The sequence below is a fragment of the Callospermophilus lateralis genome, chromosome 3 (assembly GCF_048772815.1).
Source record: "Callospermophilus lateralis isolate mCalLat2 chromosome 3, mCalLat2.hap1, whole genome shotgun sequence".
NCBI lineage: Eukaryota > Metazoa > Chordata > Mammalia > Rodentia > Sciuridae > Callospermophilus > Callospermophilus lateralis.
In genome coordinates, this window is record NC_135307.1 from 14,591,312 (window position 1) to 14,613,457 (window position 22,146).

At 55.4% G+C, this 22,146-nt stretch overlaps 1 protein-coding gene across 1 annotated transcript in view; it reads left to right on the forward strand.

Annotated features, from left to right (window-relative positions):
* Ccdc88c (coiled-coil and HOOK domain protein 88C) overlaps positions 1-22,146 on the forward strand; it is a 115,082-nt gene that overhangs the window by 85,369 nt on the left and 7,567 nt on the right. The window contains exons 19-27 of the mRNA XM_076849749.2: positions 192-353; positions 1,266-1,543; positions 4,066-4,209; positions 5,339-5,525; positions 8,440-8,585; positions 10,834-10,923; positions 12,193-12,437; positions 17,641-17,829; positions 19,832-19,900. Of these exons, the coding sequence (XP_076705864.2) occupies positions 192-353; positions 1,266-1,543; positions 4,066-4,209; positions 5,339-5,525; positions 8,440-8,585; positions 10,834-10,923; positions 12,193-12,437; positions 17,641-17,829; positions 19,832-19,900 (1,510 nt within the window). The remainder of the gene's footprint in view (positions 1-191; positions 354-1,265; positions 1,544-4,065; positions 4,210-5,338; positions 5,526-8,439; positions 8,586-10,833; positions 10,924-12,192; positions 12,438-17,640; positions 17,830-19,831; positions 19,901-22,146) is intronic.

Consider the following 22,146-nt stretch of genomic DNA (forward strand, 5'->3'; position numbering starts at 1 on the left):
GCCCTGGCCTCCGCTCAGCTTAGGCCCCAAGCAGTGACCCGTGGTGTGTGGTCTGTTTTTAAAAACTCCTGTTGCTTGTCCTTTTCAAAGAGGGAAACATACTCTTGAGGGGTCCTTGCAACCTGGGCCCCCATAGCTGGTTGGCGTTCACCCCACCAGGGTTTGATTGGCGTCCTGTGTCCTGTCCCCAGAACGCAGCTCTGCAGGCAGAGAAGCAGTTGCTCAGGGAACAGCTGCAGCACTTGGAGACACAGAACGTGGCCTTCAGCAACCAGATCCTGACGCTGCAGAAGCAGAGCGCCTTCCTGCAGGAGCGCACCACCACGCTGCAGACGCAGACCGCCACGCTGCAGGTACTGCGACCTGGGCACCGGGACCCCGAGAAGGAGCAGTGGGGCGCGGGAGGTGGTTTCAGGGCACACTGTAGCAGGGAACTTTGGTGATGGGAGCCACTCACAGCCGTTCAGTGCCTGGGCTGACGTCTGCATGGGTGGAAAAGACATTTTCTGCTTCTACTGCGATTCCCATCTGTGTTTCCCAAAGTCTGTTCCTTGAGGTTTTATTAGGAATGACTTAGGAAAGAGATTTTGAGATGGAGTAAGTTTGGTTAAATGGTGGATCGGGTTTCTGGGCAGTAGAACCTGGCAGAGCCTTTGATAAGCCTGTGAGGGAAAACGAACAATTGTTAATGTTGTTTCTGAGAAAAGTTTAGAAACAGGTTCCTTATGGGACAAGGGCAGGAAACTTTGGCAAGAGGTTGGGAAACAAGAAAATAGGGTATTGATTTGTTGTTTTGTCCTATAAACCTCCTTTGTTTGGCTTTAGTATCAGGGTGGTTCTGGCCCCTGTCCAGTTTCCTAATGACTTTGGACCACGTTAAATGGAATGTTCTATGAATACCCGTGATGCTAGGCTGGGTGGAGTGTTGTCCAGGTGTTCTGGATTCTTACAGATATTCTGTATACTTGTTTTAGAAAATAGACTCCTAAAAATCATGAGGGTCAGCCACGCACAGTGGTGCCTGTAATCCAGGAATCAGGAGCCTGAGGCAGGAGGATGGCCAGTTAGTGCAACCGTCTGAACTTACGAAAGGGCTGGCGATGCCGCTCAGTGGGGAAGCGCCCTGGGCTCCAGCCCAGCACCAGGGGAGGAGTAGTGAGGTCCCCATCCCAGGCAGGCCCTTGGATTCCGGTGTAGCCGCCTCCTGGGCCTGGCCTGCTCCCTGGCCCACTCACCGCCCGCCGGCCCCTGGTGCTCTTGTGCAGGTGGAGAACTCCACGCTGAGCTCTCAGAGCGCCTCACTCACCGCCCAGTACGCGCTACTCCAGAGCCAACAGGCAGCCAAGGAGACGGAGCACGAGGCCCTGCAGAGGCAGCAGGAGCAGCTGGCGGCTGCCTACGAGGCCCTGCTGCAGGACCACGAGCACCTGGGCTCCCTGCACGAGCGCCAGTCCTCAGAGTACGAGGCCCTCATCCGCCAGCACAGCTGCCTGAAGACGCTGCACCGGAACCTGGAGCTGGAGCATAAGGAGCTGGGCGAGAGGTGGGCCTGGCGGGCAGAGGGGGGCTCCGGGGGCCTGGGGGGGCAGAGGGGGGCTCCGGGGGCCTGGGGGGAGGGGAGAGGCCTGCAGGGCCAGGTGGGGACCCTGCCCAGTAGCCAGGAGGCTTGGAGGCAGGGGAGGAGCCTGTAGAGGGGTGATGCACTGGTGTCCTGAGTGTCCGGCTGCCCCAGACGACTGGACCTTCCTGAGGCCAGTGCTCTGCCTTTGTCCCTTCCTGTGTTTCCTCTTCCCACTCTGCCCCGCCCCCTCCCTGTCCCCTGTGTGGGTTGCAGGGATGGATCCCAGGGCCTCGCATATGCTAAGCAAGCAGACTGTACACAGAGCTACACCCATTTCCTCTTGGCCAGCTGTTGCCCATTGTTGGGGCGCCCGCGCTTTCCCAAAGGGAAGGAAATAAAATGTCACCTTCAGCAATTTGAAGTTTGTGCAGCTGGGGACCAAGTGGCAGGGGGAGCCCTCAAGGGAGTAGTGGTACCAGTGCCGGCGCCAGGCAGCCCAGCTTGGGTGTGTGAGGCTGTTTCTCCTGTGGGTTGAGTCCTGGGCTCCCTCTCCTCTCCCGCTGGCGATCAGGAGGGAATGCCCCACAGCAGCCAGCGCGGAGGGATGTGCCCTGGCTCCTGGGGCCTTCTCCTGCATACCAAGGCCTGGCTTCCTTGCTTTTAAAAAACTGAACCTGTGAACCTCTGGATGTGTGATTAGTCCCAGGAATGCCCCAGCCACTTCTCCTGTGGTCACCCTCACGCCGCCCCCCGTTTCCTCTGCCTCCTGCCCTATGCCCCCACGTGTCATCTTAATGTTTCTTGGGGGGGGATAGAATGTGTATATGTGGAAACGTGCAGATCTTCACTCTGCACTCTTGGCAGCTGTGGGTCCTGGGCAGGTGTGGAGGATCAGAGGGGGATGCCTCGGAGACTGGGGATGTGCTCAGTGCTCCTCGGTCAGATGCAGAGGGAGGCTCACCCAGAGGGGCCCCAGACGCCCCATGAACCCCAGGAGGAAGCCCCTCATGGGGCTGGTGTGGTGCCGCTGCAGTGTTGCCTTTGAGTCCAGCCGGCAGCACGGCCGGGCAGGCAGACACTGGTCCTCCAGGAGCGGGCAGCTGACGTGCAGTTTCCATCACAGGACCCAGAAAAATGGGTGCTAACAAAGCTTTGGGCGTGAGGGTGGCGAGGAGGAGGTCTGATTTACTCACTGTGTCCTTTCTTCCTCGTCTGGAGCTGGAGCTCTCTGGCCCCTGAGTGTCCCATCTCTGTCCTTCAGGGCTACTGAAGTGTCTGCCCTTGTCAGAGTCACCCTTCCCCTCCCTCCCCCCATGCTCCCCCTCCCCTCCCTCTCCCTCCCCCTTCCTGCTGAAAGATGCATCTGCTGCCTCTCTGCACCTTCATCTTGCACCTGCCACGTATGTGGTGTGTCTCTGGACGTGGACCCGAGGGTCCTGCGAGGGTCTCACTCCTGGCCTCCTGTTAGGACAGCGGCTTCTGTTTGTGCCATGGGCAGCTCTTTGAGGTGGAGCGCGCTGGCCCTGCAGGTCGAGGCCACTCGTCTGCCTGTGGCTTGCTCAGCGTGGCGGCTGGTAGCTGCTCCATGTTTTGTTGGTTGGACAGGTGGCCGGAGCTGCCTCAGGGCTGTCCCTGGCAGTGACGCAGGTTTTTAAGTGGGTGTCAGGGATGGTGGCTCTGCAGTCTTGTTGGACAAGTCCTTGGTGGTCCGAGGACTCCTGAAGTCCGCCCGGAGCTGGCGAGTCACCGATGGCTTCATAGGCATGCCTTCCCCGAGTCACGGGAGCAGGCCCCGGGAGCCCTCCTGGTCAGCCGTGCCCCTTGTTTGTCCAGCTTGATTTCTCCTGGCATCGCTGGCCTGGGTGGGTTAGGGCCGTCTCAGCTCTGTCCTTGGCCACACTGGGGTCTCCCAAACGTGTGTCCGGAGCAGGCTGAGGCTGGCCGGGGACTCCATCCGCCATCCCCCAGAAATGACTGTGCAGCCCACGGGGATTGAGGGTGAAGGAATTGGAGCCCTAGGGGAGGGTTGAGGGCCAGGGCTGGAGGGGCGACAGCTGGTCGGCAGCTCACGGCAGACCTTGCTCCTCCAGGAGGCCTGATGGGGCACAAGCAGACTCGGTGGGCAGGGTGAGGGCCGGGGCGAGAGGGCCGGGGCGAAGTGGAGTTGTGTTGTTTGTTTTGTGGCTTCCTCTGGGTCTCTCCTGCTTTCTGAGCCACCTCTCAACTGATTCGTAGTTCCCTAAAAGAAGAGGGCATGGAGTTCAGGGTGTCATCTCGTGCTGGCCTGAAGGAGGGGTGTTTTGGCAGGAAGCAGGACTGTGGGACATGCAAAGCTGGGCCCTGGCCCACCCCCTGGCCCGTCCCCCGCCCCGTCCCCGTCCCCCGTCCCATCCCCGGCCCCTGCACAGAGGCCTCTGGAGGAGTCCTGTTTCTGGAGGTCGAGTCGGCCGGGTGAGCTGCCAGCTGGAAGGCCGGGGCCAGACTCCCGCGGTTTCCCTCCACAGACACGGGGACTTGCTGAAGCAGAAGGCAGAGCTGGACGCGCTGCAGAGCGCCTTGACTTCGGAGCGTGAGGCGCTGCAGCAGGAGCGGCGGACACAAGCCGTCACCACGGGCGAGAACCAGAAGCTGCAGGGAGAGCTGGACAGGTGGGCGCCATTGTGAAGCCACGCTCTGCCCCGGCTCCTCAGCAGCCAGGCCTCTGCTCACCAGGGCTGTGTGGACGCCAGAGTCCAGAGGCCACTGTGGCCCCACGGGGTGGCGCTCTGCCTGCCTGTCGCCCCTCCCGCTACAGACAGAAGTCCTTTCCCAGATGGCTTCACACGCCCCCAGGGACAGTGCTGAAGGGTGGTCTGGTGTCTCCGAGCACAAAAAGGCCACAAGGAGCCGCACAGAACATCCGGTAGACAGGCTCCTGAGCGGGAGTGGCAGGGCTGCTGGTGAGCCTGTGCCCTGGGGTGTCCTCCAACAGAAGCCTACAGATACCCTGGCCTCCAGCAGACCGGAGCGAGCCTGAGGCTCTCGGGTCCACCTGGGTCTGGCCCTGACCGGGTCTGTATTCTGTCGGAGGAGCTGCACGTCCTGGTGCTGATGAGAAACAGCTGTACAGGCCAGACAAGCCCCAGCCGGGTCTGCTAACACCCCAACCCCACCCCCGCGATCTGCACTTCCCCATCTCAGTCTTCTGAGAAGCCCGAGTTGGCCAACGTAGATCAGGATCATAGTAATTTTAGTGGATTTGGATAACAAATATTTATACTTATTCACAAATAATATGCATTATCTGTATAATTCATGTCTTGTCAACTCATCATATATTGTGTGTCTTAGGAGTTGAAATCAGAGGCTTGGAATTGGATAAGGGGTTTGGGGCACAGATATGAACTTTTAGAGCAAAGTGTTATGGTTCATTGTTTAATTTTTTTTTTTTTTTTTAAACAGCAGAATCCTTTTTCCCAGGTGTGACGAGTTAAAGTTGTCATGTAGAAGGGATAGTAGCAGGGGTGCTCAGTTGAGGCTGACGTCTGAGGCTGCCTGCTGAGTCCTCCTGGCCCAGTGTGGCAGCGCTAGGGTGCCCTCATTGAACAGCTTGAAAACCAGCAATTTTGTTCAGTGCTGTCATTTTACTGTGAAAAGAACCTGGGACCAGAGAGGCTGTGGCTTTGTCTGAGGTTGCAAAGCCTGCTGCTCTCAGATCTGGGACAGAAACCCGGTCTTGGCCGGTCTGTCTTTGGAACATTCTTCACCCCCTTCGCCCTGTGGCTTTCCACTCTGCAGGGTCACTTTCCTGCACCACCAGCTAAAGGGGGAGTATGAGGAGCTGCATGCCCACACCAAGGAGCTGAAGACGGCACTCAACAGCTCGCAGCTGGAGCTGAGCCGCTGGCAGGCGCGCTTCGACGAGCTCAAGGAGCAGCACCAGAGCATGGACCTCTCGCTGACCAAGCTGGACAACCACTGTGAGGTGAGGCCCTCCCGATAGGAGCACGGCAGGAGAGCCCCTCGCCCGGCCTTTGCTCCCTGAGGTCTGGAGAGGGCCGCAGAGGCGGGCGAGGGTGACCTGTTGCTCTGCCCACGTCTGCGCGGCTCCCCACTCCCTTCACCTCAGTGGTCCCCCTGTCACACAGAACGCCCACGGTTACCCCACTGTGGGGCCCAGCTGACCGGCCCTGCGTCCGGGGAGGCGAGGGCTCACTCTGGAGTCCCCAGCTTGCTGAGAGCAGGGCTGCTGTCCCCTCTCTGCAGGTGGGATCTTAAATAGGCCCCGGGACAGGGGGCAGGTGTGCCCTGCCCCCTCTGGGGCCTCCCTGGGACAGTGACCTCAGGTCGGGTTTCCTCCTGCCTTTCATTTGCTGAGAAGCAACCAGAGGCTTTTCTTCTGGCCCCGAGGTTGCCCCAGGAGACTTCCAGTCGAGGACACTGAGGCCTGCAGTCCCCCAGCCAGACTGTGAGCTGCCCCCAAGGATGAGGCCCCAGGCCTGGTGCCCTGTGGGGTCCCTGGGTGAGGAGTGGGGCCGGTGGCCATGGGTCCCGCCCACCTCGAGGCCCCTTGAGGACAGCGTGACCACAGGGACTTCACTGTCATGGGTGCACGAGGGTCAGGAGGAGCGTCCAGGTCAGGAACTACAGCGGAGGCCGCGCACAGTGGGTCACACTTGCGCTATGGTTGAAGATTGGCGGGGCGCGGGAGCAGTGTTTTGTGAGGGCGGGGCTCTGGGAGAACGTGGATGACCTCTCCAGGTCACGAGAAGGCCCAGATGAGGGCCACAGCAGGGAGCGAGGGGAGTACCCTGAGCCCAGGTGGAAGCCAGGTCAGCCTGCTGGGCCGTCCTCACAGGACCCCAGGGTGGCCGGCGACTTGCTCACTTCTCACTGTCCGGAGCCTGGGAGTGCCCGGTCGGGAGCTGACATGCGGCTCCTGGCCTCTCCCTGACTCGTGGGCTGTGCGTGGGCATCTGTGGTATGTCTGTCCACGTCCTCCTCACAAGGCCACCAGTGCTGTGGTCAGGGCCACCCTCACGCCAGCCTTGTAACTTCATCCCCCCTTTGAGAGCCCTGTCTCCAGGCAGTTATATTCTAGTGACAAGGACAAGCGTGTGCGTTTGGGGGACATGAATCATTTCTCTGGAAGCTAAACAGAGTGCAGCCGTGGCCCAGAGCCCTGGCTCCCCCTCCTCTCTCTGGGACACCCGTGTGCCGTGAGTTGGGTTGGTTCCTGGGACGTGCCAGGGTCTGACGAGGTGGAAGAGCAGCTGTGCTGTCGTTGTTGGCCGAGGTCCCTGGGCTCGGGCTGCAGGGAAGGCCTGCGACACTGGGCTCCTTGAGGCTTGTGGTCACGCCCAGGTCTTTCCAGGGGGCTGAGGCAGTGTCCAGGGATGGACTTTTGTCCCCAGCTGGTTGCATGTTGGCAGTGTACTCACTGCCAAATCTCCTGCTGGTCTCATCTGTGGAATCTCTGAGACTCTATGACAGTTATTTTATGTGTTGCCCAAACAGCATCTCAGCAGCAGCCACACAGACGTTTTCAGTGAAGTTGCTCGTTGTAGTCTCACCTTCGTTTCCTTTCAGTTCTGCCTGTCACACACTCATTGGTCACATGTAATAAGAATCAAGATAAGCCAGGCTCAGGGCACTCCCCTGTAATCCCAGCTGATGGGGAGGCTAAGGCAAGAGAAGTTCAAGGTCATCTTGGCCAACAGCTTAGACCCTGTCTCAAAATAAGGACATTTTAAAGGGTTGAGCATGTAGCTCAGTGGTAGTGTCCCTGGGTTCAATCCCCAGCACCGCCAAGAAAAAAAATCCAAGATAAGAGGAATTTTCGTTTTGTGGTTAATAGTGAAGTCGCAGTTATAGCTGCTGACGGGGGAAGAGCAGGGAACCCGGGCTTTCCACCCAGGGTTTCCTGGGCATTTTGCCCTCTGCCTGTGGGGGGCACCTTATTTAACCCTCACAGTGACCTTAGGAGCCAGGTCCCCACCCTCATCCCTCATAGGTGGTGGGTTGGAACCGGTCTCTCCTCCAGCACCTGTGGCTGTCCTGCTGTCCCACGTGGCATTCCAGCCCAGGAGCTGGTGAGCTTCGCCCACGGCGGATCCTGCTCCCCACCTGTTTCTGTACTGCTACAAACCTGGGGTCTTTGGCGTCTGTGTTGGTGGGGAAATGTCAAATGAACATATTATTTTGTGGCAAGTGAAAACTGTATGAATTTCTAAATGTCATGTCTGTCAGTGGCCTTGTTGGAATGTGGCCACACTGTGCGCTGATGGGTTGCCGATGGGGCTTCCACACTGCCCAGGAGGAGTTGAGTGGCGGTAACAGGCGCTGGATGGCTGGGAAGAAAGTGTGTGCCCCCTCTCTAGAGCGAAGCTGTCCCGCTAGAAATAGGATACAAGCTACTTACGCAATTTAGGTTTCTAGTAGCCACATTTAAAATGTGTCTTGAATTTTTTAATGAAAAAAAAAATTTTTTTATGGGTCTTGCTGTGCTGCCCAGGCTGGCCTTGAAGGTCAGTCAGTCTTTCTGCCTCAGTCTCCGGAGCAGCTGGGACTACAGGCGTGTGCCACCATGCCCAGCTGGATTTAATTTTAATAATATGTTTTATTTAAACAGTACATCCAAAACATCGTTTCAACATATAATCAAAAAAGTGATCAAGTGAGGTATTTCTTTTTTTTCCTAGATTCAGCCTTCGACATCTGCTGCACCCTGCACGTAGACCAGCTGTGTGTTGGGTGCCCGGCAGCCATGTTACTGGTGCTCGGGTTCTTCCTGAGCTCCTGACAGCCTTGTGCCCTTGGCCTGTCCCTTCTTTGGAAGCTACCTTCCCAGCAGCAGGCTCTGGGCCCTGGTGTGCGAGCGGCTCTCTCTTGTGTTGCAGCTGCTTTCCCGGCTCAAGGGGAACTTGGAGGAGGAGAATCACCACCTCCTGAGCCAGATCCAGCTGTTGAGCCAGCAGAACCAGAAGCTGCTAGAGCAGAACATGGAGAGCCAGGAGCAGTACCACGAGGAGCAGAAGCAGTACATGTAAGGGGCCCGGCTGGGGCACGTGTCGGCGAGCAGTCCTGTCTCTGGAGGTCCTGGTGTCCCCTGGCCTACGGGGTCTCCAGGGCAGGGTTTGGGCCAGCTCACCAACCTGTGGGATGCTCTAGGTTTCCGGAAGTGGTGGTTGGCTTTGGTTTGCTCTCAGACTCACTGCCCACTGCTGGAAGTTCCCTCCTCTGCTTTTAGAATTGAGTTCGCTTCTCGAAGTCCCCCAGCACAAGGAGAGGTGTCTCAGGGAGAGAACGCAGGTGGAAACTGAGCCTCTCTCCTGGCTGTGCGTCTCTCCCTGAGACTCTGGGCAGTGGGTCTGCTGCGCCCTGCTTGTCCTCCCGCTGCTGGCGATTGGGAGGGGCCAGCCTTGGTGCAGGCTCTGGGAGCTGGCCACCAGTAGCAGGGATAGATGTGAACAGCACTGTCCCCTGCCAGCCGTTCAGCGGGGAGCCTCGGGAGGCACAGACAGAAGGGGTCGGGGTTGCTGCTGCCTGAGATGAGAGGGGCAGGCCAAGGGGGAGGGGCGTGGCACCAGGGCTGCTCAGCGTGGGAGGCCTCTGTGTCCAGCTGAAGGCCTTCGTTCACTTGGGAGCCCAGGAAGTTGTAGAAGTCAAGAGGGGGAACGTCAGTGCTGGAAGCCTGGCTCCCAAGTCAAGTGGCCCAGCCTCTCAGGAGTCCAAGGTGGTTTCGCTGCTGCGTGCTGTGATGGCCAGCCTGCCCCTCCACGTGTGCCGCCCAGCCAGGTCCCGCTGTGCCAGAGCCAGCGTGGTGAGGGCAGGAAGAGACATGCCTGGGGAGGACGTTGTCACTGCCCCAGGTGCTGTCCCAGCACTCCCTGGTGAAACAGCGCTTTTCCTGTCCTCCCCACTCCTCTGTCTGCCACCTACTGAAAGACGGATCCTCTGTAAACCCACACTGTAATTTGGGGGCAGAAATGACAGTGGCGTGAAGTCGATCCTCTATAATCCACGCGTTGGAGTTGCCAGCAGAGGTTGGGCGGGTGCTAACAGAAGGCCTGGAAGCCTGGTCCCTGGGGGATTCTTGGGTGATGTTTTTGGAATCGAGAGCATCTGCGTCAGGCTCTGTCCTGGGTTGGCCCATTTCCTGCCGGGAGCCTGCTCCAGGCCTGGTACGGGTGTGTGACCCTGGGGCCAGACACAGCCCAGCCAGGTAGCAAGCTGTGAGGACAGTGACAGCCAGGGGTTGCGCGGAGAGCTGGGACACAGCACAGCCGATGGCCAGGCCCCATGGTCCCTTTTCCCCTGGTGTGACCTCACAGCGATTTCTTGGGAAATCCCAAAGCTCAGGTGGGACCCAGCAGCTTCGAGAACGAACAAGCCTGAGTGGTCACCTCCCATTTCGGGCCTCTTTTCAAATAAGGAAACCAGGAGTCTGAACTGTCCACGCAGGAGGCTTCTAGGCTAAAAGAAGCACCCTGGGCTCCCCGGTGAGCAGAGGTGCTGTTAACAGCTGGATTCAGGTGTCCTCTCTGGCCCTGTTTTGATTTTGAAAATGTGAATTGGTTTCTCATGTGGAAATCAGGTGATTCTGCTTCATCTCCTGGCTCTGTCGCCCCGTCAGCCTGGGTGTGTGTCCCGTGGCAGTGATCTGCAGGAGCCGGCTACCTGGGGGCCCCTCGTTCCCTCCGCCTTTGCAGCTCTGTCCAGCTCTGTCTTCCTTGCCTGGCCCCCGAAAGCTCTCGAGGGTGCTCCCAGAGGGGTCAGCAGGCACCCCTGAGTGGTCCGGGGCAGAGGTCTGGTTCTGCTGACCTTTTTTTTTTTTTTTTTTTTTGTCATCCATGCTTTTTAGTTGTCAAAGGACCTTTATTTATATGTGGTGCTGAGGATTGAACCCAGTGCCCCACACATGCCAGGCAAGTGCTCTACCACGGAGCCACAACCCAGCCCTGACCTAGTGTCCAGGTCTTGTAGATATGCCCCACCCTCAGAGCGCCCGTCATTCCACTGAGCTGGCCTGCCTGCGAGTCCTTCTGAGCAGGACTGTTCAGATGGCTGGAGGTTTTTCCCCTCGAGCTCACTCACAGCTGGACCCTGGGGTGGCCGTAAGGTGGCCAGGCTCCCTGAGCCTGTGGCAGGTGCTTCTGTTCCGTGATCTGCACTCAGCAGTGGTGTTGAGACCTTCGTGTCCGAACCTCAGACACACGGCCTCTGCCTGGTGTGGCTGAGAGTACGTTCACTCGTTCTGTGAATCGAGAGCTTTTCTTTCCCTCTGTTCACAGAGACAAATTAAATGCCTTACGGAGACATAAGGAAAAACTGGAAGAAAAAATCATGGATCAGTACAAGTTCTATGACCCTGCTCCAAAGAAGTGAGTTGATGTGAGATTTGGCAGCACAGCGGACGTTTCCATGAGTCGAGGGAACTGGGAGCCCCCGAGAGAGCCCCATTTGAAGGCCCCACCTCACCCCGCAGCAGGCCTCCTGCACGCAGATCCCCTGTGTCAGAGGAGTTAGGATGTCTTTGGTCCCCACCCTGGGTACTCCCGGTTGTCCTGTGGGGATGGCCAACACCAGCTGGTCCTCAGGAGACATGAGCTTGATTTAGCCATAGCCCTTCCAGGAGTCAGGGTCTGTGGGCTCAATGTTTAACCTGCCCGGACAGCACCTGTGTTGGGAAAGACGCATGGCAGGGCCCTGGCTGCGCCCCACAGTGTGCAAACATGGTGACAAACCCCCTGGATGCTCAGAACCTCCGTGAGCAGCAGCTCCCAGTGGGGCCTGGCTCAGTCCCGGAGCCTGCCACCTCTGTCTAGCAGTCCTTCCACTGTCCCTGGCCTGAGCTCAGGAGCGCTTCCTTTGGATTATCTGGGCCCAGCCCTGCCTTCAAGTTGAAGTCACCATGAATCCCTCAAGGGTCTCTGTTGACACCAGAGTTTCAGAACCTGTCTCAGTCATTTGTTAGGCAGACATGGAACTGAGGCGGGAGAGGCGGAGGAGTCACTGCGGCGGTGGGAAGGAGGGTGGTTCTCAGTGTTCCCCCACGGGCCTTGGCCTTCTCGCCAGCTGCAGCGTCCCCCTTACCCGTAAATGTGCTGGTTCTAGTTCAGACGCCCTCTGCCCTAGGTCCTGGTCCTGTTGCTCTGTGCAGGGGGTGGTCAGGGATGCAGCTTATTTCCTTTACTAACTAGAGCAGAAAATATTCCTGGAAGTGGCTTTTTGACAGCTGGCTTAGCACAGTCCTGCCTCCTCCACGTTGCACAGTGAGGCAGGAGCCAGGGGCTTCACGTGACGTCTTTCTTCCTGGGAGACAAGCATGGATTTCTCCTGACGTCACCCAGCCTACACCTGATGAGAACCGGGCTCCAAGTCCCAAAAGTGATCATGATATTCTTTATTGTTTTTTGTTTTGTTTGTTTTGGTTTTTTTTGGCTGTGATGGAACTTGGGGCCTCACACATGCCAGGCAAGCTTTCTACCGCTGAGCCCCAGCCATCCCCAGTGCCATCATCGTGAACCCCAAATTAACAGCCGAATTACTTAGGCGGATGATGGAAATCCCAGCTCACGTTAGGGAACCTGGTGACCAGCCAGGGGATGTGGAGAATTGGTTGTGCTTTCTAAAGATCTTCTTCTCATCAGGAAGAACCACTGGATTGGAGCCAAAGCCTTAGTCAAACTCATCAAACCAAAGAAAGAAGGTTCCAGAGAACGGTTGAAGTCAACCACAGACAGCCCTCCCTCGCAGCTGGAGTCCTCAGGGTCAGACCCTGCCTCGCCACCCCCTTCTCAGCCTCTCAGGTCACGGCCAGAGAACCCCAACACCCCCCCAGTGCGCCTGAACTGTGCAGAAGAGCATGACACCCACAACGGGACTGTGGTCAAAGGTAGGGTGGCCCCACCGGCTGCAGTCGGGGTGCGGGGCCTGTCCTTGAGATTCGTCCCAACCCCCCAAGGGTGAGCGGGAAGGGGTGGGTGTGCACGGGTGCCTCCTGCATAGGCCTGTCACGAACTGAGTAGAAGTCGAAACCCAGGGCTCCCTGTGGCTATAGTGTCCAGTAACACTTCAGAAAGAGAAGTGTCTTCGTCACGCAGGCCGTGGTAGGTGTTTGAATCCAGAGTTGATCCTCAAGCAAGTGCCATAGAGCCAGAATGGGCAGGTGGGAGGGCCTCGCACAGTCAGGGCATCTAACAACCACCTTCCGTAGGGACTTCCCGGGTGTGTGTAGCGCATTCCCCACGTGCCCAGGGGCTTCAGAAAGCCCTCAAAGGCGGGTCTGTTCTGCCGCCTGACCTTCCCCTGTCCTTCCAGCCATGGGAACCAGTGTGTGTCTTCCCTCAGGGTTGTCATTTAGAGTTTGCCACAGGTTCTGAAATAAAAGCAGGACTCTAGTTGTATGTGCTGTGTCTTATCAATGCCCAGGCCCCTTGAGCTGCAGGGTTACTTTAGTCTGCTTGGGGCGATGACTGGCAATCAATAGTTCAGTGCTTTCCCACTCAGGAGTTTTATTGTATTGTGTTTTGTGTGTGTGTGTGTGTGTGTGTGTGTGTGTGTGTAGTGTTCGGGATTGAACCCAGGGCCTTGTGCATGCAAGGCAAGCACTCTACTAACAGAGCTATTTCCCCAGCCTAGTTTTATTATATTCTTGTGCAATTAAAAAAAAGAAGAAAGAAAATGTGAGCAAGATAAATGGGTTCTGGCAATGTTAGTGTTATCACAGTCACTGCCTGAAGACATTGTTGAAGTTGTATCCTGACTTCATAGGAAAAAATATGTCTTACACTCTTAGATGCAGAAGTCACCTGACGCTTCGAAAATCTCGAATTTACTTTTAAGTATTTGTTGGATTATTTATGGCAGACCTCCCTGAGGAATTTTTTCTTTCTTTTTTTCTTTTGCACTTGGGATTGAATATAGGTCTACCCTGAACCATGTTCCTCATCCCTTTTTATTTTGAGACAGTGTCTCACTAAGTAGCCCAGGCTGGCCCTAAACTTGTGATCCTCCTGCCTCAGCCTCCTGAGATTCTGGGATCATGGATCTATGCCACTGTGCCTGGCTCACCCTGAGTAATTTGAATCATTACAAAGGCTACAGAGCTTTCTTAAGGTCATATTGGGGACCCACTGCTCTTAGGGGCTGACATTAGAGCACTGAGGACCAGCATGAAGTGCCCTGGGAGTGACTTGGGCACAAGCTCTTCAGAAGTCACCTTCCCTACTACAGGAACCAATTGTGTCACTTTCAAATATAGAAAGTTAATGTGCACATGTGAGGACTGATTTGTTCCCATTGTTGGTTTTTGTTGTTGTTTTAGTATCAGGGATTGAGCCCCAGGGGTGTTTTATTTTGAAATAGGGTCTCAATAAATTGCTTAGGGCCTTGCTAAGTTGCTTCAACTGGCCTTGAACTTTCGATCCTCCTACCTCAGCCTCCATAGCTGCTGGGATTATAGGCATACACCAGTGTGCCCAGCCATGCATTCTTTTTCTTTTTCTGATATTTTTTGCTGTAGATGGACATAATGCATTTGTTTTATCTATCTATCTATTTATTTATTTTTGTGTGGTGCTGAGAATTGAATCCAGTGCCTCACACATGCTAGGCAAGTGCTCTACCACTGAGCCCCAGTCCCAGCCATCCATTCTTTACAGGGAGCAGAGTAGAAAAAAGGCTCATCCAGCTTGTGAGTGATGCTGAACTCAGCATTTCTAGCGAGGGTCTGTTGTTTCAGATTTTCATATTGGTTGTTAAATTTTGGAGCAGTTGTCATCCCAACTTGCATTATTCTGTAAGTTGAGCTAACTATAATCAGTCTAATCAAGTCAGAAAAACTTCCAGAGTAAAAACTGCTCAGTCCAGACAGTTGAACCAACCTGTGCACGAGCTGTCAGTGACGGTCACCAGCAGGAGTCGTGTGACTTGAGTCTCTCTTGGGACTCTGCATGCTGTCTTTAAGCCTGACTACTCATGAGGTAGGCACCATCACTACCCCTCTCCAGAGCTGAGAAAGGGAGGCTCGCCCAGGTTCCTCTTGCTGGTGTTGCAGCAGAGATCCACACAGGCCTGTCAGCTCCTGAGTTCATGCTACCTTCTTTGCTTTGGTCCCTGAAGATGCGAAGTAAAGAAACTGGGGAGCTCCTCTTGGAGCCCAGCCCTGAGCTGGGCAGCAGGGATACAAACCAAAGGGCCGCCAATGCAGAATCAGTTGGTCCCTTCTCCTGTGGTGTGGGCTGTGGCCACCAGGTGGTGCTGTGGGGAAAGAAAGCGTGGAGGTCCTGCTGTCCGCTTCAGTCCTAGATCAGCAATGGGTTAGGTTGGCTCATGTTAGCTTAGATGTTCAAGTCAGAGCAGTTGTCTGCTCTGTGAAGACTGTAATCCAAAGGCCGCAGAGTGGAGGATGTAGAGGAGGCGTGAAAAGAAAAGATTCTCCTTGGCATGAAAGGGCTTGGGTATGCAAAAGAGGTTTTTATTATTTCTAAACTCCTTCTGCCCCCAGAGGTGATTTTAGAGGGCAGATGCTGTCGAGAGTACCACAGGTAGACGGTGTCATGACAGTGGGTGAGAAGCTTGTCATTATAGGTTTCCAAGCTCTTTGGGAACAGGAGCTGTAGGTGAGCTGAGCTGTCAGGGACCCTGTCATTAAACCATATGAGTAAGAGGAGTGGCCGCTCCTACATTAACACGCATTCTCATTTAATAACTAAACACACTGGAATTGAAGCATCAGTCTAAATCGCCGGCCCCTCCGGCAGTGTGTAGTTCGCCTCACACGCCGAGTGAGTCCGTGGTTGGATTGGGAAGCCCCTGAATTACCTAAACCGAGTCAGAGCATAAACAGTTCCCTGCGTGAGCCCCATCCTGGTCTGAGCATCAGCATTGGTTCCCCTTCTCTGGGTCCGACAGGATTCTGATACCTTGGGTACGTTTTGCTAATTGAGATTCGTTTGTAATTATTGTTCATTTCATTTGTTCTCTTTTTTTTCCCCTTCCTCCTCTGGGTTATCCGGGTGATGACATTTAGCTGCTCAGCGCAAAAAGAGTCCCTTTTTGAGAAGCAAAAGCAAAGACAAAGACAAGTCTCCAGCGGCCCATCCGGCTCTCTCTAAACGCCTGCGATTTTGGTCCTCCTCCGACATCCCATCCTCTCCTAACGAGCCTCTCTCTTTCTCAGACATTGGAGATTTCTAATCCCTCCCTTTACCATGTGTCTGCATCCTGTATCCTCCTTCATTTCTGAAACTCAAACAACAAAATGCCAGTACCTAAGGGCCCCGTGGCCTCTAAGTGGACCCTACTCCTGACCCCAGTTCCAAAGTAGCCAGCACGGATTCTGATTTCAGAATAGAAGACAAGTTGCCATTCTCCCCGGACCGTTTCTTCAGAGCAGCACAGTTTTAGGGGACCCTCCGGACATGCGTGCTCGTGTCCTGGGGCCGGATGTCCATGCTGAGTAAGTTGGGTGGCCCTGTACGTCCATGCTCTCGCACCTGCAGGCCCGTGTCGCACCTGTGTGTTAAGCAGAGGTGGCCGCTTGTCCCTGTGCTTCCTGAAACACGCACAGCCACAAGTCTCCTAAGGCTTTTTTTTTAAAGCTGCTAAATTTACACCGCTGCCCTTTTGTCCCTTTCTGTGTCAGAACGCGAGTTGTTGGCATTGCCGACAGGCCCCTTGTGGGCTGTGTTCTGTGCTTTGAAGGATCGATGGTCTGTTCAGGCAGTTGGACCCTTGGATTGATTCTTCCCCGCCAGACGCAGCCCAGAGTGAAGTCCGTGGCCCCCGTGCTGCGATCTCCGACATCTCAGAGGCTGAAATTAAAGCAGAAGTGGACAGAAAGAGTGTTGGCCACGAATCCTACAGGGCAGGGGAGACGCTGGCCGCCAGGCCGGGACTGCCGCGCTCCCCTCCTCGGCCACCTTGGCGCCGTCTTCATGATGTTCGCCATGGCCAGATCCCCACCCTGTGCTTGCCTACGTGTTTCCCCCTAAGTTGACTCAGTTTCCAAAGTTAAATTTATCCTGAAAGGTCATTGTCAATACTGTCTGTAAAGGGAGAGCAGGTGTCACCATGAAAACAAGGTGACCCTAACGTTCACCCAGCTGTGAAAACGCTCAGGTTGATTCCACTGGCTGCACCTCCTGGAGCTCGCTCTGGGGACCCGAGCTGCCTGTCCTCCTCGCGTGCCCTGGAACCGTGCTGTCTCTGTGTGCCGCTCATGCTGTCTGTCCATCTCCACCTCCGCTCTGGACTCTCATTTCACCTCTCCCACAGGATGACCTCTCCCGCTTCATCCCACCAGACTTGAATCTTGCTTCTCATCAAGGTTATCTTTCAAAACCCAAATTGTCCCCGGTTTCAGATCAGACCTGGGCACTCAGAACCGCAGTGAGCCCAGACCGAGTGCCCGGGAGGCCGCCTCTCCACACGACTCGTGGCCTGGGGCTCAGGGAGGGGCGGCCTGCCAAGCTGCGCTGGCATTAGTGTTCCCCTCTACCTGGACCGCCCACCCTCCCTCCCATTTCGTGTTTGTTTTGTTTTGTTTTTGTTTTTAAACATTCTAATGCATGATTATATTTAATTTTGTCAAGAGCATATGTTCATGGAGAAAAATTAATAGTGCTGAAAATACGAGACACGAGGTGAGCGTCTCCTCGTGTCTGCCTCACCACGGGGAGCTGAGGGCTGCTCTTTTTAGGAGACAGACGACTGAGGTTGGCAGGAGACTTCTTTGTGAAATTCTGAGGGTCCCTGTGCTTTGGCTGCAGGCCGGAGTGGTCCTCAGCAGAGGGCTGCTGGGAACGACCGCTGCGAGCTGGGGCTGGAGACGTGTGCCCTGAGCTACCACTCTGGACTCTGCCAGCATTTGCTCTTGAGTGTGCCCTGTTTCTCCATCCTTCTGGCCTGGCCGACCGAGAGCCAGCGCTGGCCTGGTGGAGTCCCCAGCAGGCCCAGAGTAGCTGGGAGGGGTGGTGCCCAGCTTGTGTCTCTGTGGCCCTTGTGCCCTGCTACGCCTGCTTCGGGCCTCAGTGTGCTGCCCAGCCTCAGCACGGGCTTGTGGTCTCATTTCTCAATGTCCTCTTCTGCTCAAGGTCCTGGGGATCTAAAACCAAAGCGAGGGTCCCCACCCGGAGGCAGCCTTGACCACACAGAAGCCTCCACCGACCCGGCCATGAAGTCCTGGCCATCCGATCTGGGCTCCCGGACCTGCTCGGCCTCGGCCATCACGGCAGCCCCTTCCAGCTCCACTCCCACCCCCCGGCACCCAGGCCGCACCAAAGGTGAGTGTGGGCCCTCCCGAGGGTGACATCGGGCCCAGGGCCTTCACACCCTGGCCTAGAGACAGGAGGGGCTTTGAAAGGTGTGAGCAGAGGAGACGGTGTCAGAGGCTCTGTCCTACTCACAGCCCAGTGACTGGACAAACAACCACCAGGAGGCCCAGGGGTCGAAAGCTTCCAGTGTTCAGGCCCTGGGCACCACGTGGCTCTGGAAGAGAGATGAAGTAGAGCTGAGCAGGGTTTGGACAGAAATCGGGCAGCTAATGTTAGAGTCTGTAAACAAGTCGGGATGGCGCCTAGCATTTTGCCAGGGGGAGTGGTTTGTGAAGTAACGCCAGCGAGCCATTAAGTGTGGAGATTCCTTATTGGTTGACTGCTGCATCTAGTTTATGTTAATTAAGATAAGCTGTGTGGAATGTATATATACCCCTCCTGTCCTACAATAAAAGGCTCCCACTCCTGCTGTATCAATGTACACAAGTTGCTCGTCACCCCCCGGTTATTTTGCTGCAGCCGGACTGTGGCAGCTACTGCCCCTCCAGTGTGATGAGCCTGGAGGTGTTTTCTCGAGAGGTTGAATGAGAGGTGCTCTGCCCTGCAAGTCTCTTGACGCAGTCGAGGGCAAGTGCCCCACACTAAAAGCAGTGCGACCAGGGAAGGGTTACAGCTGTACTCCCTCCCAGGATGCTGTTGGCTATGTGTGTGTTTACATTCAGTTGTGAGAGTAAAATGCGCAGAGTAATCTCATCAGCTGGAACGATTCCCAGCCAAATGACTCAGTCGAGTCTTGCCAGGTGAAGCACCTGGAAGCTCAAGGATGCCTTGAACACCTGAGGAGAGCCTGTAATTCCAAACAGAACAAAACCAGTGCCAAAGGCAACTGGAGTGCCATGAAGCACAGAGATGACAACTTTAAAATGCCCGGCATTGGTAGAGTCATAGAGAAGTTACTACATCATGAAACAAGAACAGGAGGCTGTGAAAAAGAGCAGTCAGGGAGGGAAAAGGCATCTGAAAATTTAAAATATGCAAACAGGAAAGAAAAGATAATGTCTAAGACTGAAAAAGACATCCTTATAAGAGGTGAAAATGTCCAAAGAAATAGTTAAAGGAGTTGAGTGTGATTGCTTCTGGGGGATTGGAAGTCTGAGAGCAAGAAGATAGTTTTTCTTTTCTTTTTTTTTTAAAGGTATTTATTTTTTAGCTTTAGGTGAACACAATATTTTTATTTTGTTTCTATGTGGTGCTGAGAATCAAACCCAGTGCCTCATGCATGCTAGGCAAGTGCTCTACCACTAGAGCCACATCCCCAGCCTTAGGAGGGTAGTTTTTCATAATAATAACAGTCACACAGCTCTTTAAGCCTTGGGCATGCACAACCATGGTTCTGTAAACAAAAAGCAACATAGCCAGGGTCCCTACATTGAAGGGACCCTCACTCTCTGGACATATGATGCCAGTGGGCATGTAACCGTTTTCAAAATGGACACCCTCTCATTGTGTTGGAGGGGGCCCAGACTCTGTTCTCAGAACGAGCAGGCTTGAAGCCTCGAGCATCTCACTGTCCTCAGGGACCCGTTGTGGGTTGCTGGCTGGTCGGTTCCTGGGTCTGGATCTGGTTAGGTGCTATGTGTGCAAGGAGCCCTCACCCTCCAGGGAGCCCGTCCCGCCCCTCAGATGTGGGCAGCTCCTGTTACCATGTTCTTAGGCCAGAGCCCCCCTTTTGTTTGGGGGTCCCAGGCAGAAGTTTGATCTAAGTTAATATTGGACAGGAGTCAGGGGTGCACCTCTGACTCAGTGTCTCCTCTTCCTGGCTGGAGAAGTAAGCAGAGGGCTAGAAGAGGCAGGACCCAAGGCACAGTCCACCCTCCCCGCCTCCTCCCTGGACATAGCCACGACTTGGGTGCCAGACAGAGGTCAGAGCTGGCCCTCCAACAGAGGGCCGGGGCTTGCCTGTGGCTGGTTGGGCATTCTGAACCCCCAACTCACCAGCTGTGTTTTTCAGGCTGTAATTCAGATGACAACCTCTGCGACCCACCTCCAGAGCTCCAGTGCCCCCAGCCCAGGCAGCATGGTGAGTGACCGCGTGGCCGGAGCCCGTCAGTGTGGGTTCTGAGGTTTCTGTCACTCGGACTTTTCCTTCACACTAAGTCGGGTGGCATCAGCGTGTAGAGAGGTGACCGTGGAGTGGGATGGGGCTCACTCTCCAGGGAACCAGCCTCCCCTGCAGCTGTGGTCAGCTCCTGTTACCATGTCTTCCGGGCTCCCGTCCTCTGCCCTGCCAGGGGCCCGCGCAGGCAGCTGTGCTTACACTTGTCCAGCCGTGGGGACGGCACCGCCTCCCTGACGTGCCAGCTCTCGGGGTGCTGACGCTCCCTGCAGGTGTGGCAGAAGGTTCTGGTGGTGGCGCCCAGAGTGTCCGTTCGGGAAGGCCTCTCTGTCCTCGCTGGGGCTTTCCGTGCCTGGGGTGCTCCGAGTTGTAGTAAGTCCTAGAATCCGTTGGCGGCACATGTCCTGTGGTTGAGGATGGTGCACGTTTCTCTGGAGGGGAAGCAGAGGGGATCCCAGGCTTCTCCGATTGACCAGCTGCTTGGCTCGTTTCTGAGTTTTTTCTCCCGCCCCCAGTGCTGGGGATGGAAGCCAGGGCTCCCTCGGGCATGCTAAGCAAGTGCCACAGACCAAGTCCTCAAGCCTTTTATTTAGCATGGACTCTTTATTTAGGGATTTTCTTCTATTTGTTTGTTGGTGCATTATAATCTACATGATAGATTCATTGTGCTGAAGTTATACGTGCAGGTGATTTGGTCCGTCTCCTTCCCCAGGACCCTTCCCTCCCCCTCCCCTCTCCGCTCTCCTCCCCCATCACCTGGCTCTACTCTGGTCTCCTCTGTTACTGTTAGTGGGTCATAGTTACTAAGCGGGATCCAGGTGTGTTCACGTGTGGACATAGAGTAACCTCAGTCCCTCCCCCTTGGTCCCCTTGCTCTAGTCTGCTGGTCTCCCTTCTGTTTTCTAGAGATCCCTTCTTTTATTTTTATCTTTTCTCTCTCTGCCTTTCAGATATGAGAGAAAACATTTGACCCTTGACCTTCTGAGTCAGGCTTATTTTACTTAACACGATGATTTCCAGGTCCATCTCTTCACCAGCAAATGGCAATTTCATTTTTCACTGTGGCTCAGTAGAACGCCACCGTGTATACACGCCGTATTTTCTTTTTTTTATTCATTTTTATGCGGTGCTGAGAATCAAACCCAATGCCTTGCACATGCTAGGCAGGTGTTCTACCACTGAGCCACCACCCCAGCCCCACGCCGTATTTCTTTATCCAGCTGTCTGTTGACGGGCACCAGGCTGGTTCCATAACTTGGCTATTGTGAATCGCCTGCGGAAGCATTGGTACACAGGCAACAGTGTAGTTGGGTCATTTCCAGTCCTGGCGGAAGCTCCACACGGCTCTCCAGAGCGCCCATCCCACTGAGAGCACGAGAGGGTGATTCCCCTCCCGCCAGGAGTGATTCCCCATGATTGCCATTCTAACTGTAGTCCTCAGTTTTTGAAAAGCAACTTTGCAAGAGTGGGGAAATGATCCTTAAAAAACAAAAACAAACAAACAAAAAAACGCTCAGTAAGTTAATTCACGGGCATTTAGCTTGCCTCTTGCACCCAGGGCGCACGGCACCCCACCCCACCCTAACGCCTATGCTGCGGCTGCAGCGCACACCAGGGAGGCCTCGTGTCTTCTGTGAGCAGACAGGCTCTGTGAGGAGACCTGGTCCCTGGAGCCCTCTGCCTTCACACCATGCGGGGACCGTACAGCAGGACATCTCCCCCAGTACCCAGACTTGTGACTGGTGGCTGAGCACCAGCTCCCGTCTTCAGGACAGGAGGGATTTGCGGCAGCACTTGAGTAAACCACGGTGCGTGCCCAGCCGGTTGGTTTCTGTTTCTCGTAGCAAAACGTCCCACCTTTTTAAAGACGTGTATTTGTTTATTTCAGATTTTCCCTCCCCAGAGGGGATTGCCTTTGCTGTTTGCTATTCCTGAACCTTCTTTCTGGCCCGTGCCCAGATGCCATGTGTTCTCGGGTCCCTCCCAGATGCCTGCTGGGCTCATCAGTGCTTGGGAACTGGGAGCCCTGTAGACCCAGGAAACCAGAGCAGACTCTCTGTGGGGACCACAAGCACGGGGCCTCCTGCCAGGTCAGCTTAGCATCTGCTGTGTGCTGAGGGGTTGCAGAGACAGAAACACTGTCCCTGTCCCCCCCCAGGGGTTGAGTCCAGTGGAAGAGGTGTCTTCTCATGCGATATTCTGATACAGGG